At 49.1% G+C, this 14,817-nt stretch overlaps 1 protein-coding gene across 27 annotated transcripts in view; it reads right to left on the reverse strand.

Moving 5' to 3' along the window:
- Nucleotides 1-4,899: 4,899 nt before the first annotated feature.
- LOC131198937 (protein piccolo-like) overlaps nucleotides 4,900-14,817 on the reverse strand; it is a 135,380-nt gene continuing 125,462 nt past the window's right edge. For 21 of the 27 annotated variants that reach the window (XM_058184270.1, XM_058184269.1, XM_058184257.1 and 18 more), the window contains 4 exons: nucleotides 14,090-14,171; nucleotides 12,136-12,248; nucleotides 9,341-9,494; nucleotides 5,120-9,149 (listed from right to left, as the gene is read on the reverse strand). In XM_058184270.1, the coding sequence (XP_058040253.1) occupies nucleotides 9,142-9,149; nucleotides 9,341-9,494; nucleotides 12,136-12,248; nucleotides 14,090-14,171 (357 nt within the window). In that variant the 3' untranslated portion in view covers nucleotides 5,120-9,141. The other 6 variants (XR_009155201.1, XR_009155199.1, XR_009155197.1 and 3 more) reach the window with 6 other exon arrangements.

Below are 14,817 nucleotides of genomic sequence, written 5' to 3' on the forward strand. Positions count from 1 at the left end.
CTCGAGCGGAACAGCCCCGCCCTCCGCCCGCCCGTCCGGGACCTCCGCAGACCCCTCCCACCCCAAAATCCCACCCACGGGCCCTCCGGAGGAGGCCGCTGCTTCGCACGTGCTTTGCACGGACACGTGTCCTGGGAGACCTAGGACCCGTGCGCGCTGCAAACCCCGTTGCAAGTCGATCCCGTCCCCCCCCCCCCCCCCCTGGTGATCTCCTCTTTGCCCCCTCCCCGTGACAGCCCCGAGGACGCTGCTGCTTCGCACGTGCTTTGGTCGGACACGTGTCTTGGAAGCCCTGGGCTCCGTGCAGCCTAAGGATGCCAGCCCAGAGGATTCCAGGGGAAAGGATCTCCTCTTGGTCCCCCATCCCGGCTCCCCGAGGAGCCTGCTGCTGACAATATGCTTTGGACGGACCGAGGTGTTGGAAGCCCTGCTGGGCCCGATGCAGCCCAAATACTGGTAGTCCTCGACTTACAACAGCTCATTTAGTGACTGAAGTTACAATGGCCCTGAAAAAAGGGACTCAGGACCATGTTTCACCCTTACGACCGTGGTCACATGCTTAAAATTCAGACGCTTGACAAGTGGCTCATTTTTGATGATGGAGGCAGGATCCCCGGATCACATGATCCGCCAATGGAGAAGCCAGAGATGCAGCGACTCGCCTAACGACCGTGGCAAGAAAAGTGGTACGGTGGGGAAAAGCTCACCACAGATGCCTCACTCAGCAACTCGATTGTGGTCGTACGTCGAGGACCTACCTGTAGCTGGGGATCTGCCTTCCCAGCCAAGCCGGTTGGAAACAGGTTGGTTTCCTCCTGCCTTCCTCAGGGACGCTTTCGAATCCACCTCCCAGCCTGGGGTTTCCTGGTGGTAACCCATCCGACTCCTAGGTGCGTCCTTGCATCTCCATCCAGCCAAGTAGATTTTGGAGAGGATCTCCTCTTGGTGCCCCATCCCAGCAGCAAGCTTGGTCTTTTTTCTGATCCATTTGGTCAGCCAGGACATGCCGATGGGTTTCCTGCTTCCTTCCCACTGCCCCTCCCTATCCTGCGTCCCTGGGATTTCCTGGTGGTGCCCCATCCCATTCCCAGCCATGTCTTTGTGTGAAATCCACACATCCGCGGAACTCCCTGCTTTTCACGCATGCTTTTTTTTTGGGTGGGGAGGGGGAAGCAAAGCTGGTTCGGCTCAGCTTGACTGAACCTCACCTCGGTCTTCCCAGCCAAGTCGACACTGGCGAGGATCTCCTCTTGGTCTCCCATCCCAGCTCCGAGCTTTTTCTTTGTTCTTTCTGTTTGCTCAGCCAGGAGATGCAGGTGAGGTTCCTTCTGGCTCTTTCCGGACTGGAAAAAGGGGTGGGGGCTTCAGCGGGCCTGTTCAAAGCCTGTGCCCTGAGATTTCCTGGTGGTACTCCACCCAATTCCCAACCAAATCCTTGTATGAGAGCAACAGTTCCCTACCTCGCCCGGAGACGGTACACACCTGCTTTGGCTGGAAGCCCTCGGGGCCAAAGGATCCTGCCACGGCCCACTGAAGCCAACCCCTTTTTGCAGGGTGGGTTTTCCCTTCCCAGCCAAATCTAACAATCCCAAGGATTTCCTGGTGGTGCCCCATCCCATTTCGCTCCCTTTTCTTCTCCAACCTGTTTCTTTCTTTTCCCCCATTTCGGAACCAGCCCTCTCCCTCAAAGAGACACCAGGGGGCGGGCTCCTGTCGTCTTCTTCCTTCTGCTTTCGAGCCCACCCCCCACTTGTTTGTAGCCCTGGGATTTCCTGGTGGTGCCCCATCCAACATCCAACAGGCTGGTGTGAAATCAATTCCTCCACTGAGCGATTCACAAGGAGGTTTCTTCCGCTTCGAGAGGGGGAGGCATGGATGGGATTTTACTGCCTCTGTTGAGACCCTGATCTTGGCCAGATATTGATGCATATTTTAAAAAATACCTGCTTTTTTTCAAGGATTGCCTAGGGCCCGTAAGAAAGAAATGTTAGTTAAATTAGATTTTCCCCTGCAAGCTCAGCGGCTTAACTTCACGGATGCGACATAAGGATCTGGATTCCCATCCCAAGCAACCCAGATTCAACCCTAAGGTTGAGGTTCCCTAAAAATAAGGTCTGGGGGTTCGTCTTGATGTCCCGAGAGATCCGAAGTTGAATTCTCAGAACCATTTCCTACAGAAACACACACAAGCTAATTTTACTTATTTAACTCCCAGAATCCCTCAGCTGCCATGCTTTAAGCGGGGAGAATTTCAACTCCCAGAATCCCTCAGCCAGCATGATGGGTCAACTGGGGAATTCTGGGATTGAAGTCCACAGCCCTTAAACCCGTTGAGATTCTGAAACACCAGAACTGTATATTGTGCTTTTATTGACAGATGAATAAGAAATGAATAAAGGATTTTAAAGGCATGGATTAAATTAGTGCAAATTATTCAAGTTGCATTTAGTTTGTAAAATCATTGCTTTTTTCCCTTTGACTCCTGTAAATTTGGCCCCTTTTTTCCTAATGGGGGATTTTGCAATGAAACTTTAAAAAGTTTTTCAATAAAATCCGTTCCTATTGCAACAGTTATGGGAGAAAACTTGGAACCCGTGGCCCAAATGTCAGCAAACGGCCAGCTCTGCAGAGTTTCCAAGCAAGAAAGGCCGATGGAACTCCTCGCAACCTTTTCTCACTCCGCTCTAGCGGGGAAAATTAACCCCTCGAGGGGTGGGCGGAGCCCAGGGGGCGGGACGTAAGACGCGATTGGATGCAGCCTTTTCATCCGGCGCGATGTTGCCTCGCCGAGGGCGGAAAGCTGTTCGGCAGCGACACCTACCGGTAGGGGTGGGTGTCGCGCCTGCGCAGAAGAAACCGAGGTTAAATTTAAGTCTTCTGCAACTCGGCGACCGCGGGTGGCAAGTCGCGTTATTCCCGCCATGAGAGCATGATGGGAATTGTAGTCCGACAACCTGGCAGGCAGGGTTTAAAATTCCGTGCTCCAAGCGGAACTGGACTGCAAAGCAGCTTCCACACACGCTTCTTCCGCAGTGGTAGCCCCATATTCCTCTTGCTCCCCAAGAAACTTGGGGTCTCCCTGGTTGGCGGAAAGCCCCCTCCAACTTCTCACCCCTTTTTTTTCTTCCCGTTTGCAAGGCTAGAAAGAGGGAGGATACATGCATCACGCCGCTCAACAAAAAATTCCCTCAACACTCAAAGTATTTACTAAATCTGCATTACTATTACTATGAATCTTCTCATCGTTCCCATCACCCATCTCTTTCCACTTATGATTGTATGACTGTAACTTTGTTGCTGACAATCCTTATGATTTATATTGATATTGTTTCCTGATTGCTTATTTGTATCCTATGACTATCATTAAGTGTTGTACCTTGATGAAGGTATCTTTTCTTTTATGTACATTGAGAGCATATGCACCAAGACAAATCCCTTGTGTGTCCAATCACACTTGGCCAACAAAATATTCTATCCTAAACGGTCGTAACTGACTGCACACTTAGGAAGCTAAGCAGGGTCTACTCTGGTTAGAATTTATTGAATTTAGATAACCTGGAAGGTTTTTAATTAGAGATTGGACAGCCATCTGTCACAAATGAGAGACGGTTTCCTGCTTGAGCAGAGGGCTGGATTAGATGACCTCCAAATCCCCTTCCAACAGTAATTGTTATAACGCAAGCAGAAAAATGATTGAAATTTAACATTATGCAAAAAAAAAAAAAAAAAAGGCATTCTCCACTGTTGGAAGAAATATCCATCTGGGTTCAGTTCCAAGTGGGGACAAAGACACTGGAAACATGGAGGCTGCTTGGAAAGATGGTTTAATGGTGGTCAGGATCACATGGCTTGAGTTCCTGAACAGAAAAGGGCCTGAGATCCTGTGTGCTCCCTGGTTTTATGATTTTTCTGAGCTTTGACCTTTCTGGGGCACAGGAAGAGTATCCTGATTGGTTGTCAGACTCCCAGGGGGTGGGGGTCTTAGCTAGCCTTGCTGGCTGTCTCTCAAGCTTGCTTGAGCCTTGCCATGTGGTGAGTTTCAGTTGTATTGTGTTGCAGATCATGGGGGGATTGAGTGAGCTTGGTTGAAGCCTTAATGGCCCATTGACAAAGGTGGGGGGGAGTCAGGAAGTTGCAGGGAGCTCCTTTGTCTTTAAAATATGTTTCTCCATTTCTCATCCAGGAAGGTATAATATTCTGCTTTTTAAAATATTTCCTAGAATATTTCATTCTTCTAGGAGGGGGGTGGGTGCTAAATTCCTACACCACTTAGGACCACAAAGGAGCCCAAATCTTCCAAGTGAGTTTTGTCATATTTTACGACTTTCCTTGCCTCGGTCATTAAGTGAATTGCTGCAGTTGTTAGGTTAGTCACACCATGGTTAAGTGAATCTAGCTTCCCTATTGATTTTGCTTGGCAGAAGGACATAAAATGGGAATCACACAACCTCGGGACTCTGCGACCGTCATAAATGTGAATCAGCGACCAAGTGTCTGAACTTTGATTACAATGTAACCATTGTTCAGTGTAGAAAAAGTCATATTGCTGAGTCCCACTGCAACATTGGTCACTAAGTGAACAGTTTTTAAAATGGGACTGAAAAAAAACTGAGACTTTGGAGTCTCAGAGATTTACTGTGTCCACCAGGGGGCAGCAGCAAACCGACTAATGGATGATTTTGAAATAAGTAGAGTAAAAAATACAGCCAGACTTCCACACTGATCCCCCAATGTTTGTTGGTAAGCGAGACAGCTTTGAAATGAGTTTTACCCCTCATTTGACGAATTTTCCTGCCTCTGTTGTTCAGTGAATCACTGCAGAGGCTAGGTTGTTATATGAATCTGGTGTCAAGGTCCCAAGTAACACCCCCAACGAAAGAAGACTCCGAGGCCAGAAAGTTCCTCAAAGTTCCATTTTATTAGCGATATCATATTAGCACATATGGGAAAACCTGAATCTGAAAGCTTCCAGGTTTTCCCCACCCAACAGAAAGTCCAAGTCCCTTCCCCCACACCCACATGTCCATCACATGGTCCAATCAATGCACCGTCCCAACTGGAGAGGCCTCCCAGTTCCAGCCCTCCAGGTGCAGGGCAAGCTGTCCTTGACTCTCTGAGAAAAGAATGTTATTATGATTATATATCACCCACACACCACACAATCCCCCCTCCCACTTTCCCATAATAGTAAATGTGGCAGGCCTGAAGGCCCAATGCAAAAGATGGCTTCTTCCAGGCCTGACACTCTTGAGCTTCCCCATGGACTCTCCTTGCCAAACGTTCCCCGGTTGTCCTGGACTTACGACCGTTCACCCAGTGACAACAGCGGTGAAAAAAAAGCAATTTAGGACCGTGCTTCGCACTTACGACCATAGCAGCATCCTTCTGGTGATCGAAACTCTGATACTTGGCAACAAACTCGCATTTACGAGAGTTGCTGTGTCCCACGAGTTACGTGATCCCTTTTGTGACCGTTTGACAAGCCAAGTCCATGGGGAAGCCAGATTCCAGCCAGATCACAACAGTGTGATTAAGGAGAACTATAGTGATTTGCTTAGTGGCAAGCTAGGTTGTAAAACGGGACAAAACAACTTTGTTATCGATTAGGAATTAAAATTTGGGGCACTATTATGGTCGTAATTCGAGGACTTCCTGTATAGTGGGCATGCTGCCCCAGTCCTTAAGTGTGATGACCAGCTGTCACTTTTGTAATGTCCAATGGTCACTAAACAAAATTTAGGCACAACTGTGGTCGTAGGTCGAGAACCTGTAGAAATGATGATCCAACCGCTTATATACAGGTAGTCCTCGACTTACGATCACAATCCAGTCCAAAATTTCTGTTGCTAAGCGAGACATCTTAATTGAATTGGGTCCCATTTTAAGAACTTTTTTGCCACCGTTGTTAAATGAATCCCTGCACTGGTTAGGAAACATGGTTGTTAAGTGAATCCGGATTCCCCATTGTCGTAAGGTCGCAAAGGGGGAATCATGTGACTCATCACATGACTCCCGGGAACGCGGCAACCATCATAAAGAGGAATAAATTCCCACGCCTCTGAATTTTGAACACGGGGATGTGCCCACAGTCGTTAAATATGACAAACGGCCGTTAAGTCACTTTCTCCAAGGACCTTGTTAACTTTAAAAAAGGTCACTCAATGAACTGTTGTGAGGACTAACTACAAGATCAGGAGCAAGGACGGATAATCCTCGACTTAGAATTCGGCCCAGTTACCCAATACGAAAAGGAAACGTGCCAGCAGTTTGGGGAATGGTGCCAAGCTGGCCATGCCTACCCAGTCAGTGATATCAAGTTGACAACCCCCCCTCCCCGGGGTCAATGACAGCCCTGATGTGACCCTCAATGAAATCGATTTTGACACCCCGGGTATAGGGTCTCCTGCTTGAGTAGGTGGGGTGGACTAGAAGATCTCCAAGGTGCCTCCCAGCTTCATTCTGATTGACTTCAAAGCCCACCACACCTGATATCGGGTGTGCGAAGGGCGAGTTGTGATGTTGTCTCTCCCTTCTCAAAACCACACAATAGAAGAAGTCAGGACACACGCCAGGTAAGTGTAAGGGAGAGTCCGTCCTAACTTGGAAGATAGATGAGGAGTGGGAGCCCTGCTTTTGGGCAGCACAGAAAGGAAGGAGAAGGGGGATGAGAGGGCAAAAATGGGAAATAAAGGACAGGTAAGCCCTTGACTTACAACAGTTCATTTAGTGACTGTTCAAATTTACGTTTGAAAAAAGCGACTTACAATTGTTTTTCACACTTATGACCGCTGCAGCATCCCCACGGTCCCATGGTTTACGTTTGGATGCTGGTTCATATTTATAACGGTCGCAATGTTCCAGGGTCGTGTGATTCCCTTTTGTGACATTTCGATGAGCAAAATCAATGGGGAAGCCAGATTCATTTAAAGACCGTGCTACTAATTTAACAACTGCAGGGATTCACTAGGCAGGTAAATTCATATAGGGAGCTGAAACTCACTTAACAATTGTTATCGTTTCACAAGATCAATTCCAGGCTCACTGGTGGTCGTAAAGTCGAGGATTAAACTGTACCTTTCCTTCGGGACAAAATCTGCAAAATTTCTATTACCCATCGATTTTCTCTCCTGGGAGTTGCATTTTTTTTTTTTTTTTTAAATTTGCAGACTGTTTGGATGTTCCCAAAAAAAAATAAATAATAAACCCTTGTTAACAGTTTGAAATGCTATTTTATTAGAAACCATGCAATCTTTAATAGATATATTTATATATATAAAACAATCACGAGCGTAAGAATTCTTGGTGGGAAAATGCAAACTGTGGGGCTACTTGGAAGAGGCCCTGAAGGAGCATCCTGACTCAGGGGTGGTGGGAAAGAGGAAAAAGTTAATTTTTTTAGAATTATTTTTACACATTTCCCTTCCAATGCCTTCTGGCGTAACCCCCTCCCCGCCCCCAGCCTCCCCTGAAGTGCCCCCTTCTTAGACTCTCATCACAGGTCGTTTTTAAACTTTTATTTACAACTCTGTTTAGTGTCGTTTGCAGTGTGGAAGACGGAATGCGGACGAGGACCTCCCCGTGAGACTCAAAGCCAGAAGGACCCCGATTCCATCCTGCACAGCCCAGCATTTTCGGACCTTCAAACACTTTCCTGTGACTTTCCCTGTCTCCCTGCCCGATTTCCTCGCAAACATTCCAGCATATTTCAGTGTCCCTTGGTGGTCGCAAAATCTACCGAACGGGTTCTCCCGTACGGTACAGATTGCTCAGATCACTGGTGTATGATTCTTTGGAAGCCACCTGCAAAGGCAGGGGTCTCTCAAAGGGGAACCCACCCGGTATTTGTGCAGGAGTGGCCGACTTTCAACGCCCATCTTGAAGCTTTTGTCTGCAACACGTTGGTGCAAAGACGCAGCTCTACATCGTCTATTTTCTCACACTCGCCTGTCCACTTTCGTCTCCACTATCCCTCCCGCCCCCCCCCCCCCGGGGAGGGGGGCTTTGAGTCCCTTGGCTCCGTCGTTCTCCAAATATTTTGAAACACACACGCAAAAGAACCACCACACCAAAGAAAAGGAAAAACAAAAAGAGAAAAAGAAAACAAAAACAGAACACGGTTTAAAATGGCAGGATATGTGGATAACAAAGCCAACAGCGCTGCAACAGCAGATAGATAATGGTGCGGTTTTTGTTTTTTTTTAATTCTCCTATGGCGAAGGGAAGGGCGGTGTGGACCAGCAGGGAAGGAAGCATTAGCCGGGATGGGGGGCGGGAGCCACAGGGACCACTGCTCGTCACAGCCACACCACTCAGTTGGGACGCGAGGGGAAGAACGAGAAAATTAAAAGGTTACGGCATTGTTTGCGGGGTATGCTAATGAGCATGACGTTATGTGTGAGTAACGGGTCAGCGCTAAATGGGGTGCAGAGGAGATCGATGGGGTGGGAGGAAGTCGGAAAGAGAAAGGAAGAAAGCTTGCCCCCTTTAACTCTCTCATCGGCCTTTGAACCCTTTCTCGGTCTCTCAAGCCGAGTTTCCGAGAAGGATCCAATATTTGTGGGCCCGAAAGCCAAATTCGTAATTTGCACTTTGATCCTGAAATCCAAATAAGCAAGAATTGAAACGAGATCTGGGAGGCCAGAGGTGAGCAAGACCCCCTGCCCGAAAGGTCATCCCATCCCATCTGAGTCCGAGACTCGCGCAAAGGATCAATGGACAAACCACTTACTGGAGCCCCATTGAAGCCTGGGCACGTGGACGGCACCGGATTAAGGGAGGCAAGCTGAGGTTCTGGGGGATATTTGGGGTCTGGGATAGGCAGGAAAGCGAGTCACAAGCCTGGCCAAGAGAGCGCGGCAGAGGTGTCTTCTGCAAGGGGAGCCCGCCAGGGCAGCCGTGGGGGCAAGGAGGACACGGCGGCGGCGGCGATGGTGCCCAGGCTCTCGCTGACAGAAGTGCTCGGTGGTGGGGAAGTGGAGGGGCTGCCGGCGCAGACCGCGAAATCCGCCCTGTGGTCCGTGCGAGCCTTCGCGTTCTCACGGAAGGTCAGCTTGTGGGATTCAATCTGCAGCGACACATTGGGGGGACGGGGAAAAAGGGGGGGAAAGACAAGGGACGGAAGGCGATACCAGAATGTCAGCATTAAAGGCCTGGAAAATAAAAGGCAATTGATTGCATTAACAACATTAGCAGAAAACAACATCACCCGCAAGCAGCCATTCAGGGTTTATTCCCCTCCCTTCCCTCCAAGCCCTGAAAAAACAAAAAACAAAACCAGAATTCAATGGCTCTCCCAGACCCGCTACTTCCTCTAGGGCTGCCAGTTTCCCTGGGCACTTACTTGTCTCTTGTATGTGAGTGTCGAAGCACTGAATTTCCCTTTGGTCACCACTGCCCTGCGCGGGCGCGAGTGGCCCTGCGCCATTCTCCTGCGGGGCACTGCTGCCCGATGGGGGTGCTCCATTCTCTGGGGCTGCCTCCTTGCCCCCCTCAGTCTAGAAGGAAACAGTGGGGTGGGGAGGACAATGAAGGGTCACTACACAGAGGGAAGGGGATGGGATGTAAGGGAGGATGGCTGGGAGGAAGCGGGTCCCATCTCTCTGGAGGGAACAAACGGAGAGCGGAATGGGACAACTCGCCGCAGCCATCTCGTCATGGCAAACCTAGTGTGGCTGTTTCATCACGGCCATTTCTCCGAGGGCAACTCTCCTCAAAACAGCCAAGTCGCCACGGGACAATTCTACCTGGGATAATGTCATGTTATCTGCCACTGTTTCTTTTGTCAGTCCTGGATCCACCTTCGGCCAGACTTTACAATGGGAACAGGAGAGTAGCGAAGGGAGTATAGTCGTAACAACGTTCTTTCACAAGATCAAGGTTGGGTTGCTGGCACCGGGAGGGGAGTGAACAAAGGTTTGGCGGCAGCTGAGACGGGATTGATTGGGCCACGTGATGTGAATGTCACTGGACAGGTCAGGGTGTGAGCTTTAGTTTGGGTGGGGGGAAACACAGGATTTCAGATTCGGGTTTTCCCCAGATGTGCCAATATGACTTCTCTAATAAAACCTTACTTTGATCGACTTCGTCTCGGAGTTCTGAATTGCAATGAGGAATTAGTTGGAACGCTGACATCTTTGACATTATGATATGTTGTCCATGGACAAAAACAGAAATAAGGTTGAGGAAACAGTGGAAACAGATAATATTTATCCTGTTATCCCGCATGGAATTGTCCCGGCGCGAGTTGGCCATGGCAACATGGCCACGTCCCAGAGTGATGGCTATAGCGAGTTGGCTGTGATTAGTTCTCCCAAACAGAGAGGTTTCAACATGACTCTTCCGAGAAGAAGATCATTTAGTCTGGGGCGAGACTGATCCCTTTCGCTTCAATCTCATCCAGGCTCCTTTCTCCTGCTCAGCTCCTCACCTCCTCTGTCCTGTACCCCAGCCCAAATATTGTACTCTTCTGCAATCTCGGGGGCTGTGAAGTGAAGACGTGAGAACACGGTGGCATGTGGGAACAGTGGTGGAGGGACGACAGACACAGGCGATTGTTGAGAAGGATGCTGGGAGGGGACCTGTCATGTCTTTCCCCCGCAAGACTTTTCTGAAGGCTCAAGACAGGCACATTAGGAGGAGTTAAAGCTATCCAGGATAAAATACTCCGACTGTCTAGACGCCCAAGAGGACTTCTCTAAATGTCAACTCTCTCCATTGCCGAGGAACTCAGCTGCTCTTTGTAGCAGTCATAAAGGATTGAAGACAACTTTAAGGTAATCCTTGATTTACGGCCACAATTCGGAGTAGAATTTTGTTCGCTAAACAACATGGACATTAAGTGAACCATTTTTACTGTGGCTGTGACTGTGACTGTGGCTGTGATTGTTAACCAGCTGTGAACTACATGGTTGTTAAGTGAATCACATGGTCATTGAGCGAACCCGTCTTCCCGGACTGACTTTGTTTATCAGAAATCAGCTGGGAAGGTCGCAATTTATAACTGTGGGGCTGCATCCATCGTAAATGGATTTGGTGGCCAAGTCGCCCAATTGCGATTGACTACGGGAGGGTCTGTGACGGTCGTAACTTTGAGGATGGGTCGTACTTCGTTTTTCCAAGGCCATCATCACTATTGATTGATCGACCGATTGAATTGATCGGTCGCCCATCTCGTAACAAAACGAAACAGTTATTAAACAAAGGTCTATGGAACTTCTCGGTCATCCGAAGGTGCTCTTTTTAAAAAAAAAAAAAAAAAAGAGGCAACTGGACTTTGTTTTTCTTTGAAGACATTTTGCTTCTCCAGCAAGAAGCTTCTTCCGCTTCTGATTGGATGTTGAGGAACAGAGAGATTTATAGTCCTTGCAGACAGCCGGTTGTTTGTGTTCTTGGTGGTTTGTCAGGGAGCCTTCTTGGCCCTGCTGAGCATCGTGCAGAAAGCACAACTCCCACAACGACATCCTTTCAGCAGGTGCCAACAAGGCTAAACACTTGTTTGCTACACTCCTCAGATGACCCCGAGGACAAACCTCCAAGTGGCCTCAACGCCTCTCTGAAAAAAATGCAAATGACCAGCAAGGAGTATCAATCCTTCCGTTCCCCGCCATCCATTCAGAAGCCGAAGAAGCGAAAGGTCTTCAAAGAAAAACCAAGGAAGTCCTGTCGCCTCTTGAAGTAAAAAAAAAAGAAAAAAGAAAACACCTTCGGGACGGTTATTAAATGCACGGTCGTAAGTCAAGGACTACCCCTTTAGGAGACGTTTTAAAGACGTCCCTTTTCTGATGCAGAGAGACAGAACGGGAGTGGGCAAAGGTTCTGCTCATGCCCCACGGGATAACGACACGCCAAGTGGAGCTGGACCGTGTGGAAGGCTGCCTGCCAACTCCTTCTCCTCTCTGCCCACATCTCGGCTACCAAGAGGAAGGATGGCTGTGAGCAGAGGTGGTGGGAGAACATCACACAAGATCTCCCTCCTCCGTTCCTCCTGCTCTGCTACTCGTTATTCAGCCTCTCTGAGGGTCCACCTTATCTAACAAGACCTCAGTTTCCACCCAGAGATTTGATTCAATGGGCCACTAAGAATCTCTTGGTTCATTCACGGTGAGGAACCTCAACGAGGGTAGCCCTCAAGCGTACCTTCACAGTGCCTCCAGTGGGCACGTGCCCAACGTTGTCCAGAGAGCCCACCTTAGCTTGGGCCTTCTCCTTGAAGTTCAACTTCTGGTTCTCGATCTTCACGTCTCCTCCGCCTGAAAGAAAAGAGGGGAACGTAATTTTCACCGTCTCAACCACACCGTCTCAGCCACAGCAACTTGGTGAACAGCCTTGTTACCAACCACCAACTCGGATTGCTTTGCTTGGAGTAGGGATGATGGGGGAGTGGAGTGGAGTGGAGTGGCGTGGTGGAATGGTGCGGTGGGGTGCGGTGGCCTAGAGGTGGAGCTCCCGCCTCACAATCAGGAGGCTGTGAGTTCGATCCTAGGTAGAGGCAGATATTTCTCTCTCTGGGCACTCTTGAGAATATATCTGCTGAACAAAACTCCGCACTGGTGGCAGGAAGGGCATCTGGCCATTAAAACACTCTGCTAACTCCATTCTGTTGCCCAGACTCCACCCCACAAGGGATTATGGGGTTGTTAAAAGATGAGGATGATGAGGGATGATTGTTGAGTGGCCCATGAGGAACATCTGAATGGAAGTCCCATCCCATCTGACACCTTCTCGAGGGGTGGGGGGTGTCCAAGTAGGATCTCCACCAATGTTCGATCTGTTGGTTAAAGGAGATCACCAGACAAAGCGACTTCTGCATGCCCTTATATGTAAGAGTATAACTTAAAACTACCATAATTTCCATCCTAAGTCATTATGGTCCCCAAGATCTGATTTGGCGACCCTTTCTACCATGGTTGTTAAATGAATCACTAGTCGTTCAGCAAGTCATAAACCCACAATTGTGGGACACACTACGATGCGAGCCAGTGGCCGAGGGCATGAATTGCGATCATGTGACTTGGGCAGGAAGTGGTTGCAAGTGCAAGGACCAATCGTGTGAGGATCAGCCTCTTTGCTGTATACTCTTGAGACATATAAGGTAAAGATAAAGGCACCCCTCGCACATATGTGCTAGTTGTTCCCGACTCTAGGGGGCGATGTTCATCTCCATTTCAAAGCCGAAGAGCCAGCGCTGTCCGAAGACGTCTCCGTGGTCATGTGGCCGCCATGACTCAATGCCAAAGGCGCACGGAACCCTGTGACCCTCCCACCAAAGGTGGTCCCTGTTTTTCTACTTGCATTTTTACGGGCTTTTGAACTGCTAGGTTGGCAGAAGCTGGGACAAGTCACGGGAGCTCACCCCGTTACATGGCAGCACTGGGGATTCGAACCACTGAACTGCCGACCTTTCGATCGATAAGGTCAGTGTCTTAGCCCCTGAGCCACCGTGTCCCCCTCGAGAAATATACTCATTGGATTTCACAGAGTCCTTCTGATGCTACAGATTGGTTGTGATCCAACAGACAGATCCTGGAGGATGTGACCATTTATTGATGTGTCGTCTTCTAGGACACATCAGCTTGGGTTGGCTCTTCAAGGTAGGCCAGGTTCAAGAGACCATATTGGTATCTAGCTGCAACAAGACAGGACAGGGTCATCACTTCTCCAAGTCCTGCCTTGGTGGCTCTTTTGACACCTTCTCCAAGATCAGCCATAAAGTCCTCTGAAGCTTCAACCACTCCTTCTGAGAGATCACCTATCTCCAACCCAAGGCTCTGGAGCTGCATATCTTCTCTCCAATGGATGTCTCTTGGATTCTCCTTTGCTCAAAGATCTGCTCCCAAGATCCTGTCCCTCTGGATTTATGCTCTTGGGAGATTAAAGTTGGAGGATAGCACCATGACCTGCTTAGAAGCTTCCCAGAAGACTTCCAGGCCCAATGCAGAAGGAGCAAGATTCTGGGTTGAAGGCCCACACTGTTCTCCTCAATGTCTCTCACCCAGCCTCCACGTTCACCACTCTAGATTGATGCTCAAGTGAAAGCCAAACCCATAAATTAGCCCACCTCCCTTGGTGGCCACCTACTTCTGCTTCTCACCTGGCTTATGCTTGATGTTGGTCTTGGAACCGCATTTGGAAGACACCTTAGAAAGGTCAATTTTCTTGTTCTGGATCTGCACCTAAGGAAGAGGAGAAGGAAAGAAAGGGTCAACTGAGGGAGAAGCAAGCCCAGGTCCTTCCAAAAGTTCTGCAGATGTTTCCAGAAGCCAAGAGTCCCAGATGTTCTCCTCCCACCAGGTCCAAGCTAGTGAAGCTGTTCTTCCAGGAACGTGCAAGACACCGGGATCTCCTGCAGCACAGAAATGGGGTTGGCGAGAAGGAGCTTTCAAGGGTCCTAAAATGTGAGCAGAATGCCATGAAAACAGAGTTGGGAGATGACCCAAGAGAAGATCTATCCAACGAGAACGGACTTGACTAGCAAGGCCATCCATCCCAACAGTGCCGATCTTTGGACGACGGTCTAGAAATCTCCGACTCCAGAATAGATGTGCTCAGAATATATTTCATGCAAGGGGAAGACCCTCTGCATAATTTATTCCAAAGGGGTGTTGGGGTGGGATAAGGAGAAGGAGAAGGACAGAAGCTGGAGAGAAGAAGATAGGACCAGATGTAGGACCTCTGGGGGTTTCGAGCTCTTAGAAGATTGGGAAAAGGGCTGAATTCTAAGCCCCACCCCACCCCACCGGAAGGCCTGGACCCCTCTTCTTGGGCGTTAAGTCTTCTCCAATCTTCTCCAGATGTTTAAAGCACCCTCAGGGACCAGCA

The sequence above is a fragment of the Ahaetulla prasina genome, chromosome 4 (genome assembly GCF_028640845.1).
Source record: "Ahaetulla prasina isolate Xishuangbanna chromosome 4, ASM2864084v1, whole genome shotgun sequence".
NCBI lineage: Eukaryota > Metazoa > Chordata > Lepidosauria > Squamata > Colubridae > Ahaetulla > Ahaetulla prasina.